This window comes from Macaca mulatta, chromosome 1, assembly GCF_049350105.2.
Source record: "Macaca mulatta isolate MMU2019108-1 chromosome 1, T2T-MMU8v2.0, whole genome shotgun sequence".
In the NCBI taxonomy this organism is placed as follows: domain Eukaryota; kingdom Metazoa; phylum Chordata; class Mammalia; order Primates; family Cercopithecidae; genus Macaca; species Macaca mulatta.
This window is the reverse complement of record NC_133406.1, coordinates 142893228-142914276: the sequence shown is the minus strand read 5'-3', so window position 1 is coordinate 142914276 and position 21049 is coordinate 142893228. Positions and strand designations below refer to the sequence as shown.

The 21049-nt window shown below is 37.4% G+C and overlaps 1 protein-coding gene across 5 annotated transcripts in view; it reads right to left on the bottom strand.

The window, feature by feature from the left end:
* Positions 1-21049, bottom strand: part of DPYD (dihydropyrimidine dehydrogenase) — an 860002-nt gene that overhangs the window by 281160 nt on the left and 557793 nt on the right. For all 5 annotated transcript variants that reach the window (XM_077987630.1, XM_015145562.3, XM_077987644.1 and 2 more), the window contains one exon: positions 19982-20065. In XM_077987630.1, coding sequence (XP_077843756.1) covers positions 19982-20065 — 84 coding nt within the window. The remainder of the gene's footprint in view (positions 1-19981; positions 20066-21049) is intronic.

The window sequence follows — 21049 nt, the reverse complement described above, 5'->3', positions numbered from 1 at the left end:
CAAGCAAGGGGGGTGGGGGAGCCCATGAAGGCAGAAACAAGGTAACAAAAAGGACAAAACCAGCCGTAGAAAAGAACTGTCAGACACAAAACCCTCAAAACAATAGATACGAAAAAAAGGAATAAGATGACAGGAAAAGAGCAGCATGGAATCTAGTAAGAAAAAGAAACAAAAATTTCAAATAATGGATTTTCTAACACCCCCGCTGTTCCTCCAGTGCATTGTGTCACAGTCTCACAGAGCAGTGCATAATTTATTATGGTCACTCGCTGCCAGGCTGCTATAAAGGGCAATAGCTATATGAAAATACTCCCCACCGCCTGGATGGCTTAATGATCTACCCTTTGTAGAGGGGCAGGGCTGCGGAATGGCAGGCAGGGGCAGGAGGAGCACTTATGGGGCTGGATGGTGCTCTGCATATTTAGTGCTTCCCACCATTTTAAGAAAGGGTGTATTAACTCTCAAGACACCTCGGTGGGGGTTTTTACCCCTCTTAAAGCTTTTCTTAAATAATCACCTTCTGTCCAGAGCAGTTTCTTAATCTGATACTACATATACCCTCCTTTAAGGCAGGGGTCATGTCAAAGTAAACAACCACCAAAAGATGGATTTTAAACATAAAATCTGACTTGGACAATTAACATTACTAACTGGAAAACTGCATTCTGTTTTCATCATGTCTGGACATTTTTCTATGCTAGAGTTTCTCTTTAGAAATGAATTTTGGATGCAGAAAAACTTAAAAGTCTCAAAAAATAGAGGCCATACAAATCATTTTCAGCAATCATTTTCCAGAAACTGGACTTCTCAGTAGTGTTTATATAGAGGAACTTTCATAACGTCCATAAGTAGCACAATCTGCAAACAGAAATGCATCATTAAGATATGTATCGATAATTTCTGTGATTGATAAAGTCAGGGATTACATCTTTAAAATCCTTCTTTGAGAGGCAGTCATGTCTGAGGGTCACGAGCAAAGGCTCTTGAGCCAGATGGCCAAGATTTGGGTCCAGATGAGGCCAATGACTTGCTGTGTGACCCTACCATGTTACTTACACTTTCTGAGTTCCTTCATCTGTAAAATGGGAACAATAAGAGTAAATATATCAGAGTTGCTGTGAAGATTAAATGAATTAGCCCTTGGGTGACAGCCTGGTAAACAAAAAGCATGGCAGGTGTCAGCTGTTGTACCTGCTCTCAACAAAGCATCACAGGACATTAGGGCATTTGCAATCCAGAACCGTTCGCCGTTTGGTAATAGGCGTAGAGACAGGTGAAAAGTGCATCCCTTAATTCCACAGAAGGCCAGGCTAGGCAGTGTACTTTCTCTCTCTCTCCTCTCATCTTTGGATACAACCCTTGCTTATATAGGATAATAGATGTGTAAAAGGAAGTCACAGCCAGCTGTTTTGACATCTTTCATCCTCCAGACTCCTATAGTAAAATGCAAAATGCAAAAAATGCTCATTCTTAAACAAAATGATTTCTGAGTTCCAAAGATAAAATATTTTGAAAAAGATCACAGAAAATTGTTAATAATATGCATATATAAGTAGTATGTAGTTCTGGACAAACCTATTTAGGTTGGAGAAAACAGACATGTGAAGCTTAAAATAGTAGAAGGTGGAAAGATAGCAAAAAATCAGAACAAGTTATGAAGAGTGGTCACAGAAAGAAGAAAATTATTTTGAAATGTAAGTTCTCAATTTAAAAAAAATTAAGAGCTACTTTCCTGGGTCATACTCAAGAACAATACTGCTCAGGATCTTCTCACTGCCAATGACACGAAAAGACATTTTGTGTCAAAGGTGAATTCAATCAATTATCCACTCATTCATTCATTCATTCATTCAATCATTCATTCATTTGTCCCCAAATTATTTACTGAATACCTGCCATGTTCCAGAATTGCATTAATCCCTGGAGAGTCAATGGGGAACAAGTCACTCTAGCCTCAGTTTCTTTATTTGTCACGTGGAGAATATTCTATCTTTCCCCTCAAAGTTGATAGAGGAATGAATGTGATCCCATGTGTAGAAATAGGCACTATGCCTAAAATACAGTGGGAACTGACTGAATAAAATCAGTTTCTAATCACTATAAAAATCATTTATGAATTTATTATTTTGGGATACATTTACATCATGATAACTACACTTTTTTTGCAATCACGTTAAAATACACTTATTTACTACCTAAAGGGAAACTGTATTTCACTTTATGTATTCTAAATCTGTCATCTCTATAGGAATAATAGATATATGTTTAATAATCAAAATCTTTCATCTTTTTAATTTTTATTTTTTAATTATGATTGAAAAATTATAGCTGTATATGTTTATGAGTTACCAAGCGATGTTACAATTTATGAATACAACGTATTCATTAAAATTAAATCAAGTTAATTAACATATCCGTCACCTAAAATACTTACTTTTTGTGGTGAGAACACTTGAAATTTACTCTCTTAGCAATTTTGAAATGTACAATAAATGATTATTTACTATCTTCACCATGTTTTACAATATATCTCATAGTAAAAATAACTCTTATTGTTCCTGTCTAATTGAGGCTTCACATCCTTTCACCATCTCCTCTCTATTCTTTGTCCATTTTCTCCCTATTCTTCCTACTCCGAGCCTCTGGTGACCACCATTCTACTTTCTATTTATTTAATTTTAGATTGTTTCATCGTTTTAGAGTCCACATATAAGTGAGAATATGCAATATTTGTCTCTCTAGGCCGGCCTTCCTTCACGTAACATAATGTTCTCTAGTTCCACTCATATTGTTGCTAGTGACACAATTTCTTTCTTTTTTAAGGCTGAATAGTAGTCCATTGTGTATATACACCATATTTGCTTTATCCACTCATCTGTTGATAGATCTTAGGTTGATTGTGTAAGTCGCCTATTGTGAACAGTACTGCAAGGAACATAGATAAGCATGCAGACATTTCTTTGACAAACTGATTTCAAATCTATTGCATAAATACCCAGAAGCAGGATTGTTGGATTACACAGTAATTCTACTTTTAGTTTTTTGGGGAACTTTTATGGTGTTTCCATAACAAGTATACCAATTTACATTTCCACCAACAGCGTGCCAGGGTTCCCTTTTCTCCGCATCTTCTCCAACACTTACTATCTGCTGTCTTTTTGATAACAGCCATTCTGACAGGTATGAGTGATATCTCACTGTGGTTTTAATTTGCATTTCCCTAGTGATTACCAATGTTGAGCATTTTTTCATATGCCTATTGGCCATTTGTGTTATTTCTTTTAAGAAATGTCTATTCAGTTCCCTTGCTCATTTTTGATTGAAATTATTTGTGTTCTTTCCAAAGAGTTGTGAAATCTCCTTATATGTATTTTATATTTATCCCTTATCAGATTTATGGCCCAAAAATATTTTCTTCCAATCCATGGGTTGCTTCTTCACTCTGTTAATTGTTTCCTTTGCTGTGCAGAAGCTTTTTATTTTGATGTAATCCAATTTGTCATTTTTGGACTTGTTGCTTGTGATTCTGAGGTCAAATCTAAAAAATCATTATCTAGACCAATATTGTGAACTTTTTCTCCTACATTTTCTTCTAGTAGGTTTACAGTTTAAGATCTTACGTTTAAGTCTTTAATCCATTTGATAAGATTTTCATAGATATTTCACTGATTGTGTAGATTGCTTTGGGAGATAATATGGACATTTTAAGAAACCAATTCTTCTAATCCAGGAACACAAGATATATTTGTTTTTGTATCTTATTTAATTTCTTTCATTAATGTTTTACAATTTTTAGTGCATGGGTAAGTTTCTCACCTCCTTGGTTAAATGGATTCCTTTCGATTTCTTTTTTATATAGTTCATTGTTAATGTACAGAAACATCACTTATTTTTGTTTATTGATTTTGTATGCTGCAACTGCACTGTGGTAATTTATTAGTTCTAAAAGTGGTTTTTTTGAGTGGAATCTTTAGAATTTTCTACATATAAGATCATGTTAGTAAACAGCAACAATTTAACTTATTTTCTTATTTGCATGCATTTAATTTCTTTCTCCTGCTTGATTAGTCTGGTAAGGCTCTTGCTTGTTGGTCTGGTAAAGACTTCCAGTACTATCTTTTAAAAATAGATTTAGGGGATACTAATGCAGTTTTGTTACATGGATATATTGCATAATGGTGAAATCTCAGTTTTTTGTATAGCCATCACCCAAATACTGCATATTGTACCCATTAAGTAGTTTCTAATAACTTAACCCTTTTCTACCCTTCCACTCTTCCGAGTCTCCAATGACTATTTTTCCACCGTCTATGTCCACGTGTACAAATTATTTAGCTCCTGCTTATGAGTGAGAATATGTAATATTTGACTTTCTGTTTCTGAGTTATTTCAATTAAGATAATGACCTCTAGGATTCCATTCCAAGATGGCCAAATAGGAACAGCTCCGATCTGCGGCTCCCAGCATGATCAATGCAGAAGACGGGTGATTTCTGCATTTCCAACTGAGGTACTCGGTTCATCTCATTGGTACTGGTTGGACAGCGGATGCAGCCCATGGAGGGCAAGCCGAAGCAGAGCGGGGTGTCACCTCACCCGGGAAGCACAAGGGGTCGGGTGATTTCCCTTTCCTAGCCAAGGGAAGCCGTGAGATATGGCACTGGAAAAACAGGACACTCCCACCCAAATACTGTGCTTTTCCAATGGTATTAGCAAATGGCACACCAGGAGATTATATCCTGCACCTGGCTCAGTGGATCCCAAGCCCAAGGAGCCTTGTTTACTGCTAGCACAGCAGTCTGAGATCAACCTACGAGGCAGCAGTCCGGCAGATGGAGGGGCATCTGCCATTGCTGAGGCTTGAATAGGTAAACATAGCAGCTGGGGAAGCTCGAACTGGGTGGAGCCCACTACAGCTCAGCAAGGCCGGCTGCCTCTGTAATCTCCACCTCCAGGGGCCAGGCATAGCTGAACAAAAAGCAGCAGAAACTTCTGCAGACTTAAATGTCCCTGTCTGACAGCTCTGAAGAGAATAGTGGTTCTCCCAGCACAGTGTTTGATCTCAGAGAATGGACAGACTGCATCCTCAAGTGGGTCCCTGATGCCTGTGTAGCCTAACTGGAAGACACCTCCCACTAGGGGCTGACAGACACCACATATAGGCAACTGCCCCTCTGGGATGAAGATTCTAGAGGAAGGATCAGGTAGCAATATTTGCTGTTCTGTAATATTTGCTGTTCTGCAGCCTCTGCTAGTGATACCCAGGCAAACAGGGTCTGGAGTGGACCTCCAGCAAACTCCAACAGATCTGCAGCTGAGGGACCTGACTGTTAGAAGGAAAACTAACAAACAGAAAGGAATAACATCAACTCAACAAAAAGAACATCTACACCAAAACCCCAACATCAAAGACCAAAGGTAGATAAAACCACAAAGATGGGGCGAAATCAGAGCAGAAAAGCTGAAAATTCTAAAAACCAGAGCACCTCTTCTCCTTCAAAGGATCACAGCTCCTCGCCAGCAGTGGAAAAAAGCCAGATGGAGAATGACTTTGACAAGTTGACAGAAGTAGGCTTCAGAAGGTTGGTAATAACAAACTTCTCTGAGCTAAAGGAAGATGTTCAAACCCATCACAAGGAAGCTAAAAACCTTGAAAAAAGATTAGATGAATGGCTAACTAGAATAAACAGTGTAGAGAAAAACTTAAATGACCTGATGGAGTTGAAAACCATGACACAAGAACTATATGCCGCATGCACAAGCTTCAATAGCTGATTTGATCAAGTGGAAGAAAGGGTATCAGTGAGTGAAGATCAAATGAATGAAATGAAACGAGAAGTTTAGAGAAAAAAAGTGAAAAGAAATGAATAAAGCCTCCAAGAAATATGGGACTATGTGAAAATACTAAATCTATGTTTGATTGGTGTACCTGAAAGTGACAGGGAGAATGGAACCAAATTGGAAAACACTCTTCAGGATATTTTCTAGGAGAACTTCCCCAACCTAGCAAGGCAGGCCAACGTTCAAATTTAGGAAATACAGAGAACACCACAAAGATGTTCCTCGAGAAGAGCAATCCCAAGACACATAATTGTCAGATTTACCAAGGTTGAAGTGAAGGAAACAAAGTTAAGGGCAGCTAGAGAGAAAGGTCAGGTCACCCACAAAGGGAAGTCCATCAGACTAACAGCAGATCTCTCGGCAGAAACTCTATAAGCCAGAAGAGAGTGGGGGCCAAAATTCGACATTCTTAAAGAAAAGAATTTTCAACCCAGAATTTCATATCCAGCCAAACTAAGCTTTGTAAGTGAAAGAGAAATAAAATCCTTCACAGACAAGCAAATGCTGAGAGATTTTGTCACCACCAGGCCTGTCTTCCAAGAGCTCCTGAAGGAAGCACTAAACATGGAAAGGAACAACTGGTTCCAGCCACTGCAAAAACATGCCAAATTGTAAAGACCATGAATGCTTGGAAGAAACTGCAACTAACGGGCAAAATAACCAGCTAACACCATAACGACAAGATCACATTCACACATAACAATACTAACTTTAAATGTAAATAGGCTAAATGTCCCAATTAAAAGACACAGACTGGCAAACTGAACAAAAATTCAAGACCCATCAGTGTGCTGTATTAAGGAGACCCATCTCACGTGCAAAGAAACACATAGGCTCAAAATAAAGGAATGGAGGAAGATCTACCAAGCAAATTGAAAGCAAAAAAGAAAGCAGGGGTTGCAATCCTAGTCTCTGACAAAACAGACTTTAAATCAACAAAGATCAAAAGAGACAAAAAAGACCATTACATGATGGTAAAGGGATCAATTCAACAAGAAGAGCTAACTATCCTAAATATATATGCACCCAATACAGGAGCACCCAGATTCATAAAGCAAGTCCTTAGAGACCTACAGAGACTTAGACTCCCACACAATAATAATGGGAGATTTTAGCACCCCATTGTCAATATTAGACAGATCAATGAAACAGAAAATTAACAAGGATATCCAGGACTTGAACTCAGCTCTGCACCAAGTAGACCTAATAGAATCTACAGAAATCTCCACCCCAAATCAACAGAATATACATTCTTCTCAGCACCACATCACACTTATTCCAAAACTGACTACACAGTTGGAAGTAAAGCACTCCTCAGCAAATGTACAAGAACAGAAATCACAACAAACTGTCTCTCAGACCAGAGAGAAATTAAATTAGAACTCAGGATTAAGAAATTCACTCAAAATTGCACAACCACATGGAAACTGAACAACCTGCTCCTGAATGACTACTGGGTACATAACGAAATGAAGGCAGAAATAAAGATGTTCTTTGAAACCAATGAGAACAAAGACACAACGTACCAGAATGTCTGGGACACATTTAAAGCAGTGTGTTGAGGGAAATTTATAGCACTAAATGCCCACAAGAGAAAGCAGGAAAGATCTAAAATCGACACCCTAACATCACAATTAAAAGAACTAGAGGAACAAGAGCAAACAAATTCAAAAGCCATCAGAAGGCAAGAAATAACTAAGATCAGAGCAGAACTGAAGGAGATAGAGACATTAAAAAAACCTTCAAAAAATCAATCCAGGATCTGGGTTTTTGAAAAGATCAACCAAATTGATAGACTGCTAGCAAGACTAACAAAGAAGAAAAGAGAGAAGAATCAAATAGATGCAATAAAAAATGATAAAGGGAATATCACCACTGATCTCAGAGAAATACAAACTGCCATCCGAGAATACCATAAACATCTCTACGCAAATAAACTAGAAAATCTAGAAGAAATGGATAAATTCCTGGACACATACACCCTCCCAAGATTAAACCAGGAAGAAGTTCAATCTCTGAATAGACCAATAACATGCTCTGAAATTCAGGCAATAATTAATAGCCTACTACCAAAAAAAGTCCAGGATCAGATGGATTCTACGAGAGGTACAAAGAGGAGTGGTACTTCTGAAACTATTCCAATCAATAGAAAATGAGGGAAACCTCCCTAACTCATTTTATGAGGCCAGCATTATCCTGATACCAAAGCCTGGCAGAGACACAACAAAAAAAGAGAATTTTAGACCAATATCCCTGATGAACATCGATGTGAAAATCCTCAATAAAATACTGGCAAAGCAAATCCAGCATCACATCAAAAAGCTTATCCACCACGATCAAGTCAGCTTCATCCCTGGGATGCAAGGCTGGTTCAACATACACAAATCAATAAACATAATCCATCACATAAACAGAACCAATGACAAAAACCACATGATTACCTCAATAGATGCAGAAAAGGCCTTTGACAAAATTCAACAGCCCTTCATGCTAAAAACTCTCAATAAATTCGGTATTGATGGAACGTATCTCAAAATAATAAAAGCTATTTATGATAAACCCACAGCCAATATCATACTGAATGGGCAAAAACCGGAAGCATTTCCTTTGAAAACTGGCACAAGACAGGGATGCCCTCTCTCACCACTCCTATTCAACATAGTGTTGGAAGTTCTGGCCAGGGAAATCAGGCAAAAGAAAGAAATAAATGGTATTCAATTAGGAAAAGAGGAAGTCAAATTGTCCCTGTTTGCAGATGACATGATTGTATATTTAGAAAACCCCATCGTCTCAGCCCAAAATCTCCTTAAGCTGATAAGCAACTTCAGCAAAGTCTCAGGATACAAAATCAATGTGCAAAAATCACAAGCATTCCTATATACCAATAACAGACAGAGAGCCAAATCATGAGTGAACTCCCATTCACAACTGCTACAAAGAGAATAAAATACCTAGGAATCCAACTTCCAAGGGATGTGAAGGACCTCTTCAAGGAGAACTACAAACCACTGCTCAACGAAATAAAAGAGGAAACAAACAAATGGAAAAACATTCCATGCTCATGGATAGAAAGAATCAATATTGTGAAAATGGCCATACTGCCCAAGGTTATTTATAGATTCAATGTCATCCCCATCAAGCTACCAATGACTGTCTTCACAGAATTGGAAAATCTACTTTAAATTTCTTTTGGAACCAAAAAAGAGCCCACATAGCCAAGACAATCCTAAGCAAAAAGAACAAAGCTGGAGGCATCATGCTACCTGACTTCAAACTATATTCCAAGGCTACAGTAACCAAAACAGCATGATACTGGTACCATAAAAGATATATAAATGGTGCTGGGAAAACTGGCTAGCCATATGTGGAAAGCTAAAACTGTATCCCTTCCTTACACCTTATACAAAAATTAATTCAAGATGGATTAAAGATGTAAATGTTAGATCTAAAATCATAAAAACCCTAGAAGAAAACCTATACAATACCATTCAGGACATAGGGATAGTCAAGGACTTCATGACTAAAACACCAAAAGCAATGGCAACAAAAGGCAAAATAGACAAATGGGATCTAATTAAACTAAAGAGCTTCTGCACAGCAAAAGAAAGAGGCAGTCTACAGAATGGGAGAAAATTTTTGCAATCTACCCACCTGACAAAGGGTTAATTTACCAGAATCTACAAAACTTAAACAAATTTACAATATAAAAACAACCACATCAATAAGCTGGCAAAGGATATGAACAGACACTTCTCAAAAGAAGACATTTATGCAGCCACAGACACATGAAAAAATGCTCATCATCACTGGTCATCAGAGAAATGTAAATCAAAACCACAATGAGATACCATCTCATGCCAGTTAGAATGGCCATCATTAAAAAGTCAGGAAACAACAGATGCTGGAGAGGATGTGGAGGAATAGGAATGCTTTTACACTGTTGGTGGGAGTGTAAACTAGTTCAATCATTGTGGAAGACAGTGTGGCAATTTGTCAAGAATCTAGAACTAGAAATATCATTTGACCCAGCGATCCCATTACTGGGTATATACCCAAAGGATTATAAATCATGCTGCTATAAAGACACATGCATATGTATGTTTATTGTGGCACTACTTACAATAGCAAAAACTTGGAACCAACCCAAAGGTCCATCAATTATAGACTGGATTAAGAAAATGTGGCACATATACACTGTGGAATACTATGCAGCCATAAAAAATGATGTGTTCATGTCCTTTCAGGGACATGGATGAAGCTGGAAACCATAATACTGAGGAAACTATCACAAGGACAGAAAACCAAACGCCGCATGTTCTCACTCATAGGTGGGAAGTGAACAACCAGAATACTTGGACACAGGGCGGGGAACATCACGCCTCGGGGCCTCTTGTGGGGTGGGGGGCAGGAGGAGGGATAGCATTAGAGAAATACCTAATGTAAATGACGAGTTAATGGGTGCAGCACACCAACATGGCACATGTATACCTATGTAACAAACCTGCCCACTGTGCACATGTACCCTAGAACTTAAATTATATATATAAAAAAAGATAATGACCTCTAGTTCCATCCATGTTGCTACAAAAGACATGATTTCATTCTTTTTATGGCTGAGTAGTATTCCACGATATCTTTATCTATATCTATATAGACATTAAAAGAGAAGAGATACTATTATCCCTTCATATATCAATTTCTTCCATGTTACCCAAAACACAATTATAGGAAAAACAGGAGTGGCAAGTCTGCCATGTTGTTTACGGTTTTGGTGTGGTCAAGGAAAGAAAAAAAGTTGCCAAAGGAAAATTGCAACAAAGTTTTCCATTCACTTAATAGAAGGTTAGACATTTCACAAATAAGAGAAGAAAGCTGCATGTTCTTTTCTGATGAATCATGAACACATATTAAGGTTAATGGAATTTGCAACCTATCTATGAGGACTTTCAAATCTGAATAGACCCAGTAGCAACAAACAGGGAGAAACGGGCAAAAACTCAGGCAATCAACCCTAGAAAAAATAAATAACAAATAACATGAGGAAAGAGTCAAAGATGTTTAAGACATCTCAAAGGGAGTAAAATTGTAATTCATGCTTTAAATTGATTTCTCCTTAAAGATAACTTTTTTTGTAGTGTACGTATATTCACTAAGCATAATGATACTTAAAGTGGTTTTTGGTGAGAGAACAAAAACAAAGTTAGCTATAAAACAAAATTGTCAATAAGATCTCTGCGATATAAATAATGTCAAGAGAGACATCATGTTTGTATGAAATCTGTGATTATCAATAAGCATCACCTCATGTTTGTCTGGGGGGTTGTAATAGTTCTCAGAGAATAGGGCTTCCCCAATGATCATGACAAAAGCCACAGAGCCTTCAGTGCTCAGCCAATACTCTTAAGTTGTAAAATGCCATCATTTTAATAAATTTATTTTCCTTGACTTACCTTATCTCCTTCTCTAGTCAGGCAAATCCACGCGCCTCCTTCCTGACAGCTCACCCATCCCAGTTGGAAACCTTAAACTGACTGCACCATAAAAGACTGACTCTACCTCAGCAGGAAGTGTGTACGAATTTCTCTCTGAGGTAGAAGTACCTTAATTTTAAGGTCGTTGTGAAGGTGGTGCCTCTGATGACTTCGTTTAATTTGTCTTATTCCTTATCTTCTCTCTTGCCTTATCTTGAACTCTGTTGCCTTTACTCTCAGCTACTGAGTGCTTACCGGTTTTCTGGTCCAATGTTGCTTTTTAGCCTGATACGCTGCAGTCTCCTTTACTCTGGAGTCTTTTGTGGCTTCTAATACATGACTCAGTCTTGTCCACCAGTTCTTCCAATACTCTAGGCTCGTTGGATCACATAACTAGACCCTCCCTTTTGCTGCCAATATTCATTTCTTTTGACTCTGCCCTGACAATCCCTATTATTATTCTGTGACATTACATTACTTGAACTCTTTATGAAATCATGAACTAAGACCATAGCCTCTCCTCCATCTCACCTCTGTCTCTGTCTCTCTTTATGACATTTTTAGTTCATTCTTATGCTATAGTTAACAAATATGTAGAGAATTCTGCTATATTTCTCAAACTCACTGTGATATGAACAAATATTTGAGGGTGATTTTTTAAAAACTTAAAAAATACTTTTGCTGCTTATTTCTGGAATAAAACAAATGATGAGAACAATAAAAACCAAAATAAGTTAAAAAATACACAGTTAGCTGTTTTTCCTGTAACATTCACCAGGTTGGAGTGCAACTGTGTGATCTCAGTTCACCACAACCTCCGCCTCCCAGGCTCAAGTGATCCTCCCGCCTCAACCCCCCAAGTAGCTGGAACCACAAGTGTACACCACCACATCCAGCTATTTTTTGGGTGTGTGTGTTCAGCAGACACAGGGTTTCGCCGTGTTGCCCAGGCTGGTCTCAAACTCCTTAGCTCAAGCAATCTTCCTGCCTCAGCCTCCCAAAGTGCTGGGATACAGGCATGAGCTACCATGCCTGGCCTACGTATAATGTTTTTTTACTGCCACATAATGGTTGGGCTACACAGAAACAACAATATTTCCTGATCTAGAACTGATAATTCAGTTAGATTTAAAGTGTTGCTTTTGACTACAAAAATTATAATTTCTTAAAAGAAGCAAACATTTTTATATCATTACAAACATTAATAGCTATAATTGAAAAATGCATAGAAAACCAGCTGTAGGCAAAATATTGACAGTTATATAAATGTCTCTTACAGATCTCCTGTAGTTTACTTATGTAAGCACCCACGTCTATTCAAATGGCTGAAAATTAAAATCAAATAAAAAGTTGGGCAACATAATATAGTACAAAGCAAATATTTCTTTTTTATTAGAGACAGTTTTTCTCATAAAAAAATCGATAATTTATTTTAAAGAACTTCAAAAATTATAATGCTATGAGGAAAATAAAATAGGATGAATCCACTCTATATGGCTAATATCAGATTTTAGTCACTTTTGCAGAAGCTTATATCATGCAGTCATTTCTCATGTTTCTTCACAGAACTATGTTATTTCATGGTGCAATGATTTTCAAACCTCTAAAAGTGATGTCTCAGGGGATCATCCCACTGAGGCCAACCTAGTCTATCCCATACTTATCCAGCCAAATCATAGACCTAGAATTCCAACTCTCTAGCCCAAACCTACATGTGTCCATGCTGATTACGGCATAAACTAAACATCACATTCAGGATAATTCTCCACATACATAGCTCATAGAGGCTGAAGTCACAAGGAATGAGAGGAATCAAGAACCTGCAGAGGATGTCTCAGGAGCACATACCTAAGCAGTATGAAAAAGCGAACGGAACTCAGCAGTGATCCCCATCTTAGATTCCCCATGAGAAGCCAGGGAAGTTACTGTGGCTTCAGTTTGTTGTATTTTACAAGTGCTGGGGCTCCCACATTCTTTTCTCTAACCTTTGGGATTTCTTATACTCCCGAACTCCTGAGTTTCAACTCTGGGAAATATGGAAAATACTATGACTTCTCAGCTGTTTGGCTTTAAAAGAGTGTCTTCATATGGTCCCCTCCACAGACATCTATAGGGGTCTGATCCAAGCAGGGCTGTGGTCATTGCTCCCTGGACACTGCATTGCATATGAGCTAGAGGGTCTGTTAACCCAGCTGCTGAAGGAAGACTTTATTTCCCAGGGGACATTCTAGCACATCTGGGGCACTGTGGTCCTCACACTTGGTTTGGATTCTCTTCCTGATGACAGACGTCTGCTTTCTGGCAAGGGTAAGGGTAATAATCTGCGGTTAATGTCTAATGAAAAAATGTTGGCATGTTGAAACAGAAACAAAGCCTCTCTCTCTTTTTTAAAAAATAAACATACAGTTTTGTGCAAATTAAGTTTGAACACAGAACAGATCATGAAGGAATTATTAAAGTATTGCTCTGGGTGGTATTTGGAGCAATAATCTTTAAAACTCAATTTTAAGGTTTATCACTCTTAAACCTTTTATTCTGGCTTAGCTAAATCATCATGAAAGCAGGACTTCATATGTCTCTCTGATGACAAAACTAATGTTTGGACTGTTTGAGTTGAACATTCTAATATTTAAAAATTCTATGCATAGAACTGAACAATATGATTAAATGCAGGAAGGGGAATGTGAGTTGGCAAGATATAACAGATGATAACAGTGTTATTGCCATCTTTGATCAGGTCCTTACTCTGCCTGTAAAGCTACAGCAGTCTTCTCTCTGATTATACTATCATTTTTGAACTTTCTATCCAAAGAAATCATTACTAAATTAGTGTACACTAAATAGTTGTGCACTTTTTAGCAATTATACCTGCAATGAAGGCATTCAAACCACTGAACAATTGGGATCCATCGAGGGCTAGGGAAATAACATCTTTGTGGCCTCTTGGAACTGCTGGGTAAAGAAATCAAATTCTTTGACAGTGATCCAAACTCTAGGTCACTACAGATTCAGATGTGAGTATGCATTGGGTTTCTACCTTTAAACCCTTTCATATATATTATTCTTCCTTCCTCATGGAAAGTTTGGTTGACTGATAATATACAACCAGCCCATGAATTAGAATGTCATTTGAAATAGAATTAGAGAGGTGATTTCCATTTGGATAATTTCAGCTGAGAAGGTATAAACTCCAAGCAGAAGGAATAATAATTGTATGCAAAAAGTTATAGTAGGGAGTAGCCAGGGTAGTGCACTGACTTTTCCTTGCTTGACCAGAAACTTTGATACACCAAAATTACACAGTTGGGAATACTAGACAGAGCACCAGACAGGGGTCAGTAACAAAGGCACTAAAGCTGTGGGACTTGCTAGTTGGTTACCTTAGGCTAAGGCAGATTAGGCACTTTTCTGGTCCTTCATTCCTATCCTGTATATAAGGGAGATGAATTGGAAAATCTTTAAGGTTCTTCTCAGTCACAAAATTCTGTGCTTTACTACACCCCATCATCAACTCAAGGAAAAGAAGTAGGCAGCTTTAGGTTTTCTGATGGTAGCAAAAAGAAAATCATTCCAAGAGGATTATATGACTTGTATCGAGAAGTCCTGTGGAGCATGCTGCGTCTTGCTCTTCTTTATTGCCACATGGAAGATAAAACAGGAAGGCAACACCTCTTACCACATATCTCACTCCACTTACAACTCCTGGGCAACTATTTTTCTTTTGATAGCTGAAGGTAAGTCTAAGAATTAAAGGTACTGCTGGCCAAAGAAGGCAGCCCAAAGACAACAATGTCAGGAACTCAGAGGTTCAGTAAAACTCCTGGGGAAGGTTGGTCTTGATATGTAAAGGTGAATCAGAAAGAAATATACTGGTCAAATTCACGTTTGAGAATGAACACATATTCTTAGTCAAATGTTTGCTACTATTTACATGTACCAGAAACAGTGTCAGAGGAGCCTAATTAAGGTCTACCTTCTTATTGTAGCATGACAATGCAGGCCAGGGAAGACCATATCTTGTCATTATTTTAACAGAAATAATAGGATTTTTTTGCCACCTATTGTTGGCAATAATTTTAAAAACACAACAACACAAAGGCCTACTCGAGGTCTATTCAGTACTAGCCTGAACTGGGTAAGAAGGTTCTGCAGGATGGAAGTAAAAAATCTAATGTAATTTTAGTAGGCTAAAAGAGGGTTAGTACTCAATGTGATAAGAACATGTAGCATGTAGGAAAAGGGGAAGACCTCAAAAAGGTGTCATTTTGGCTGAATTTTATAGAATTGGTTATAATACAATTACATCTATTAAGTAATATGCTGTTACAGAAAATGGATTTATATAAATTGCATGTAGACAACTTTAAATCTGAATGCTAAGACACCAGAGAAGCACCTTTAGTCGCAGGAGACAGAACCTAAACAGTGGATTCACGTTTGCTTGTAGTTTCATATATTTAGAGAAATGAAATTGAATTATAAACAAACTTTAGAGCTTATGTAATCCTGCACTTAATTTTCAGTTAATAATACTGATACTTAGTTGATATTGGAATACCTACTTATTAGGAACAACTGCCCTTTATTCAGGCTACTATCAAATCAAAGTGCGGGTCTGGAAGCCACTGACCAGATCTTTGACCTGGGAAACTCGAGGGCCTCTGCTTTGGGAAAAATGGAATAAAAACTCATCCGGCTTCAGAGGGTTGTTGGGAGGGAATGGAAGAAGAGTTGTATTTTATTTTTCATGCTGTAATACAACTTTGACTCTTTGGAATGAACACAACCAAAACTGAATGATATTTTCACCTTTGCTTGAGCCTCAGGGTTATTGACACCATTAACTAAAATGGAAGTGCAGCCTCTAGTATAAAAGACCAAGGGTTCTATCCTAGCCACTTTAAGTACAAGATGTGTACTTAACCAATCATAGCCTTTTTGAGCAACTGCTGCTTAGATTCTCATTCGTCAAAGTAAAATATACCAAAAAGCGGGGAGCATTAGTTAGGGTAAGCATTAGTAAAAACAAGAATCACAAGTAAAATACTGCCTTAATGCAGGCTAAGGCAATGTTAGTGTTTTTAAAAACAGCAACATATTTTCTTAATCCAGTCTATCATTGATGGGCATTTGGGTTGGTTCCAAGTCTTTGCTATTGTAAATAGTGCTGAAATAAACTTATGTGTGCATGTGTCTTTACAGTAAAATGATTTATAATCCTTTGGGTATATACCCAGTAATGAGATTGTTGGGTCAAATGGTATTTCTGGTTCTAGATCCTTGAGGAATCGCCACACTGTCTTCCACAATATACACCATGGCATACTGTGCAGCCATTAAAAAATCAAGTTTATGTGCTTTGCAGGGACATGGATGAAGCTGGAAGCCATCATTCTCAGCAAACTAACACAGGAACAGAAAACCAAACACCACATGTTCTCACTCATAAATGGGAGTTGAACAATGAGAACACATGGACACAGGGAGGGAAACATCACACACCGGGGCCTGTTGGGGGGTGGGGGGCCAGCGGGGTGAGAGCATTAGAACAAATACCTAAGGCATGAGGGGCTTAAAACCTAGATGATGGGTTGATAGGAGCAGCAAACCACCATGGCACATGTATACCTATGTAACAAACCTGCACGTTCAGCTCATGTATCCCAGAACTTTTTTTTTTTTAAAAAAGAGCAACATAATAGGCGTTTGTTTATTTCTTTAGTTGTTTTTGTCTTAATAATGCTCTTTAAAGGTAGTTTAAAAATAACAGTAGCCTGCTATTTTTAATGTTAACATTATCAGAATATTAAAGCTTAAAGGGGATTTCGAGATCATTTAGTTCAAATCCCGTATTTTAGAGATGGATATTTATCCTTCAGGAGAGCAAGTGGCTTGATCAAGGTGACACATGGCTGATGGAATGAACACATGAGACTACTTTTAAACACTCAGCCATGCTGAAGTGTTTTAAGATTTGATATGAAGCTTTGACTTGAAGGAATATACAATGCAATTTCCCAAGGTCAGCTTGAGATTCTGTTTCTATAAATTTCATAAATAAACATGGAACGTATAATGTTGTAGAGTATGGATTATGGCCTTCCCTCTTCAAAAATTTCATGATTTTTAGTCACTTATTTTACATATATAGGTATATATATGAGCCTATATATATGTGTATATATATCAGTGTTAGATCTATATAATGTTGATTACACACAGGCAAATTAGGTGCAAAGGCAGCATTTTTCACTCATTAAATATATGTGAGAAAATATTTGAGATAAAGGAGAACAAAATCAGGTATTTAGAGAGGAATGTGTACTGAACAAGAAGGTGTCTCTGGCAGATAAATATTTTAGCCATGGAACCAATAGCATGTCTAATTCTTGAAGCAAATATTGATTAGGCTCTGACCATGCATGCAGCTCTGTGCTTAGCACATAGTAAGTTTTCAACAGATGAAATGCAAGACCACATAGCAATGGGGAAGAGGGACTAGAATGACTCTTCAGTCCCCCACCACTGAGTATAAATTCTCCATCCCACCAATTGGCAAGTGTTCAAGACTTTGGAACTTAGGTAGGTAAAAGGAGAAGCAATGGGAACAGGAGGCAGAGAAGGGGTAAAAGGAACTAGAGGAAAAGGCGAATAAGCCCGAGTGTGTTAGTGCTCACTTCGGGAAGTCAGAGGCACAGGAAAGCATTTTTTAAAAAATGCACTAATATTCTAAGTTCTCTTTATTTAAAATATGGAACATTCATGTGTCCTCAGGCAGAGAAATCATTTAAAATATGTTGGAACAAAAATGATTAAATTAGCTTTATTCTTCAATTATATAATGTACAAGAGAATATCATTCAAAAGAAAATTTCTAAACTTGGCTGATAGGAAGAATTGGTTTCAGTTTTAGAGATTATAACTAATAAGTGAAATGGAAACGTTCCTAAATTTTCTTCAGCCAAGATATCATGGTTTTTGGAACATGTGTTTTCCAAGAGTTTTCAGAAAGCTTAATGATATCTCTGACTGCAAAGTTTTAGCATTTGGCATTCTCATTCAGCCAAAGGCTGTGCGAAACTTTATGTGGCTAAATAACTCTCTAGAAAGGATACACCTAAGACACTTAAAGGCTGAGTAAATTCAGATGTGCTCATATAGCAAAAGTCTACTCCAAAAAATAAACTCAGGTGGGACTAGGGTAACATTTTCAAAATAATGGTCATATTTGTGGCAAGAGAGAAATATTGAATTGCATCCTCCCCTAACAAAGCAATCAATAGATTTAAAACCTCCATAGCTGTTTCTATCCATGTAACTAAAAAATATTTCAGTTCTGAGATTCAGAGACTGTGAAACGAGTGGAGGGACAATCTTGACTTGAGATGGGAAAAGAATACTAACTCAGCCCCCATTCCAGGTGTCCTTTAAGGAATCCTTCTCATTGTAATCACATTACCCATCTTAACATGCTAATATCTAACCATGTGACTCATAAAAGTCATGATTCGATGTCATGATATTTTCCCCATACTGGGTAGTTCTGAGTCTTGGTTCTGTTACCATATATCATAGTTACTGATCTTCTGGGCAACCTGTTGTGAGCGGAACAGAGAATATACTTGAAAAATATTTGACTAGACCCTCCTTTCCTGTTGTTACGTAACAATGGTTTCTCCTTAAGTCACAAATCTATTCTGCATGTTAAATATTTACGAAGTACTTTAAAATTCTTCCTGACTGCTAATACAAAGATAGCAATCTATGTTCATTTGAATAAGCAGAAATGTTTGTCCTCCCAAATTAAGGGCCTCTGAGTTTAATTCAAATCAATTTGATGACTAGAGAGAGAAAAAAAAAAAAAGCTGGGCATCTACTAAGTACAAGGCCCTGTGCCAGACATGGAGATAAAAGTAAACTTTCCAAGACTAGACAATCTGTCCGAAATTACTACATTTCATACTATTTAATTCACACCATTTCCTTCTGGGCTTGAAAGCTAAATTATGAGATGCAAAATACTCACCTTTTTAGCATTAAGTTTTTACAGTGCTCCTTAACATCCAACATTGTAACTAGTTACATAAAGATGCAGTGTTTTCTATATATTAACATATTATTTCACATTGTGTTCATTAGGCTTTTGAAAGTATTTTAGTATGAAGGTTCCATTTATTGTATCCAAAATAAAAATAGCATCAAAGTCTTTTTGCAACTCCCCAAACACAGTTAGTGAATAATGATCATATGCTAAAAAATGTAAAATGCAATTTGTGCTGTGCCCCATTTACTACAAAATCACTACGAACAATGCATTTTGTACAGTATATTGCTCCAGGGAAACTGGATCAGCATCAGGAATGAATAAAGAACACTGCATTTGAAATCAGCTAATTCTGCTTCAGCGCTTTTAAAAACTATTTGTTATGATATTACTTCCTGTCAAGCACATAATGTGATATTTTCCTCAATAAAACTAAACAGTTGCTATAATTTCAGCTTCCCTCATTTTCCACTTTTTAAGCACTAAATATTTAAACAATGCAGACCTGGAAGTCTCTAGCCAGTCATCTGATCCATGCATCTCCTTGCCTAAGGTATAGTAACTATCCATACAGGGGCCTATTATGTCACACTGACATACTTAGTGGCAGCTGTCAAGGTCCTTACCTGCCCACAGGCCAAGCCCATTCCTCTTTCTCCCATGCCATGTGGACACGATAAATTTAACTCCAGGGCATCTGCTCCAGAATCCTTTAAACAAGAAAGGAAAATGAAAGAAAAGGCAAAGCTTTATTTATATACCAATAAGCTTTCACCATTGATAACAAAAGTCACATTTGTCAAGTGTTAACTATTCTGTTTTCTGTATCACAGCTATCTTGTGAGGTATATTCTAACTCTCTCAAATTAAGGTCTATGTAACAACCACCACCACAACAACAATCACACACCAAATATTTACCGAGTGCTTATAAGGGGCCACTCACTGCTCTATATGCTTTATGTTTGTTACCTCTAATTCTCATAATCTTTGTATTATTATGATACCAATTTTACAGGCAACTGAACTGAAGCATAGGGAGGTTAAATGACAAGCTTGGTTATTAGGTGACACAGTAGAGATTGTAACTCAGATCTGTTTGATATCACATTTATTCTTTCCTAAACAGCTTCTATTTTTATGGACACAAATCTTACTAATTTTGAATAATTGACGCTCGGAGTAGGCACACAAAGAAAAATGTAGTGGGCTAGCTAGAATGAATAAACAAAATGTAAAATGTTTTTAACTGAAAATCAACATTATCATATTTTAAAATAGTTTATCTAAGAAATAGGAAGTATTGATAGTTTTCTCTTAGTAGTAATAGGAATCCTTCTTGTTTAAATCATTAATTCCTTAGTATACAAATAGATCTTATATAAATGAACAACATAATTCATTCTAAGTATTCTTAGAATATTTTGAGAATCTTAGAATGTGTGGGAAGTCTTCTGTAAAGAACTTGAAGAATAAACAAAACACTTTTAAAAGTTATTACAGGCTGGGCACGGTGGTTCACGCCTGTAATCCCCAGCACTTTGGGAGGCCGAGGCAGGCGGATCATGAGGTCAGGAGATCGAGACCATCCTGGCTAATATGGTGAAACCCCGTCTCTACTAAAAATACAAAAATTAGCTGGGTGTGGTGGCGGGCACCTGTAGTCCCAGCTACTCGGGAGGCTGAGGCAGGAG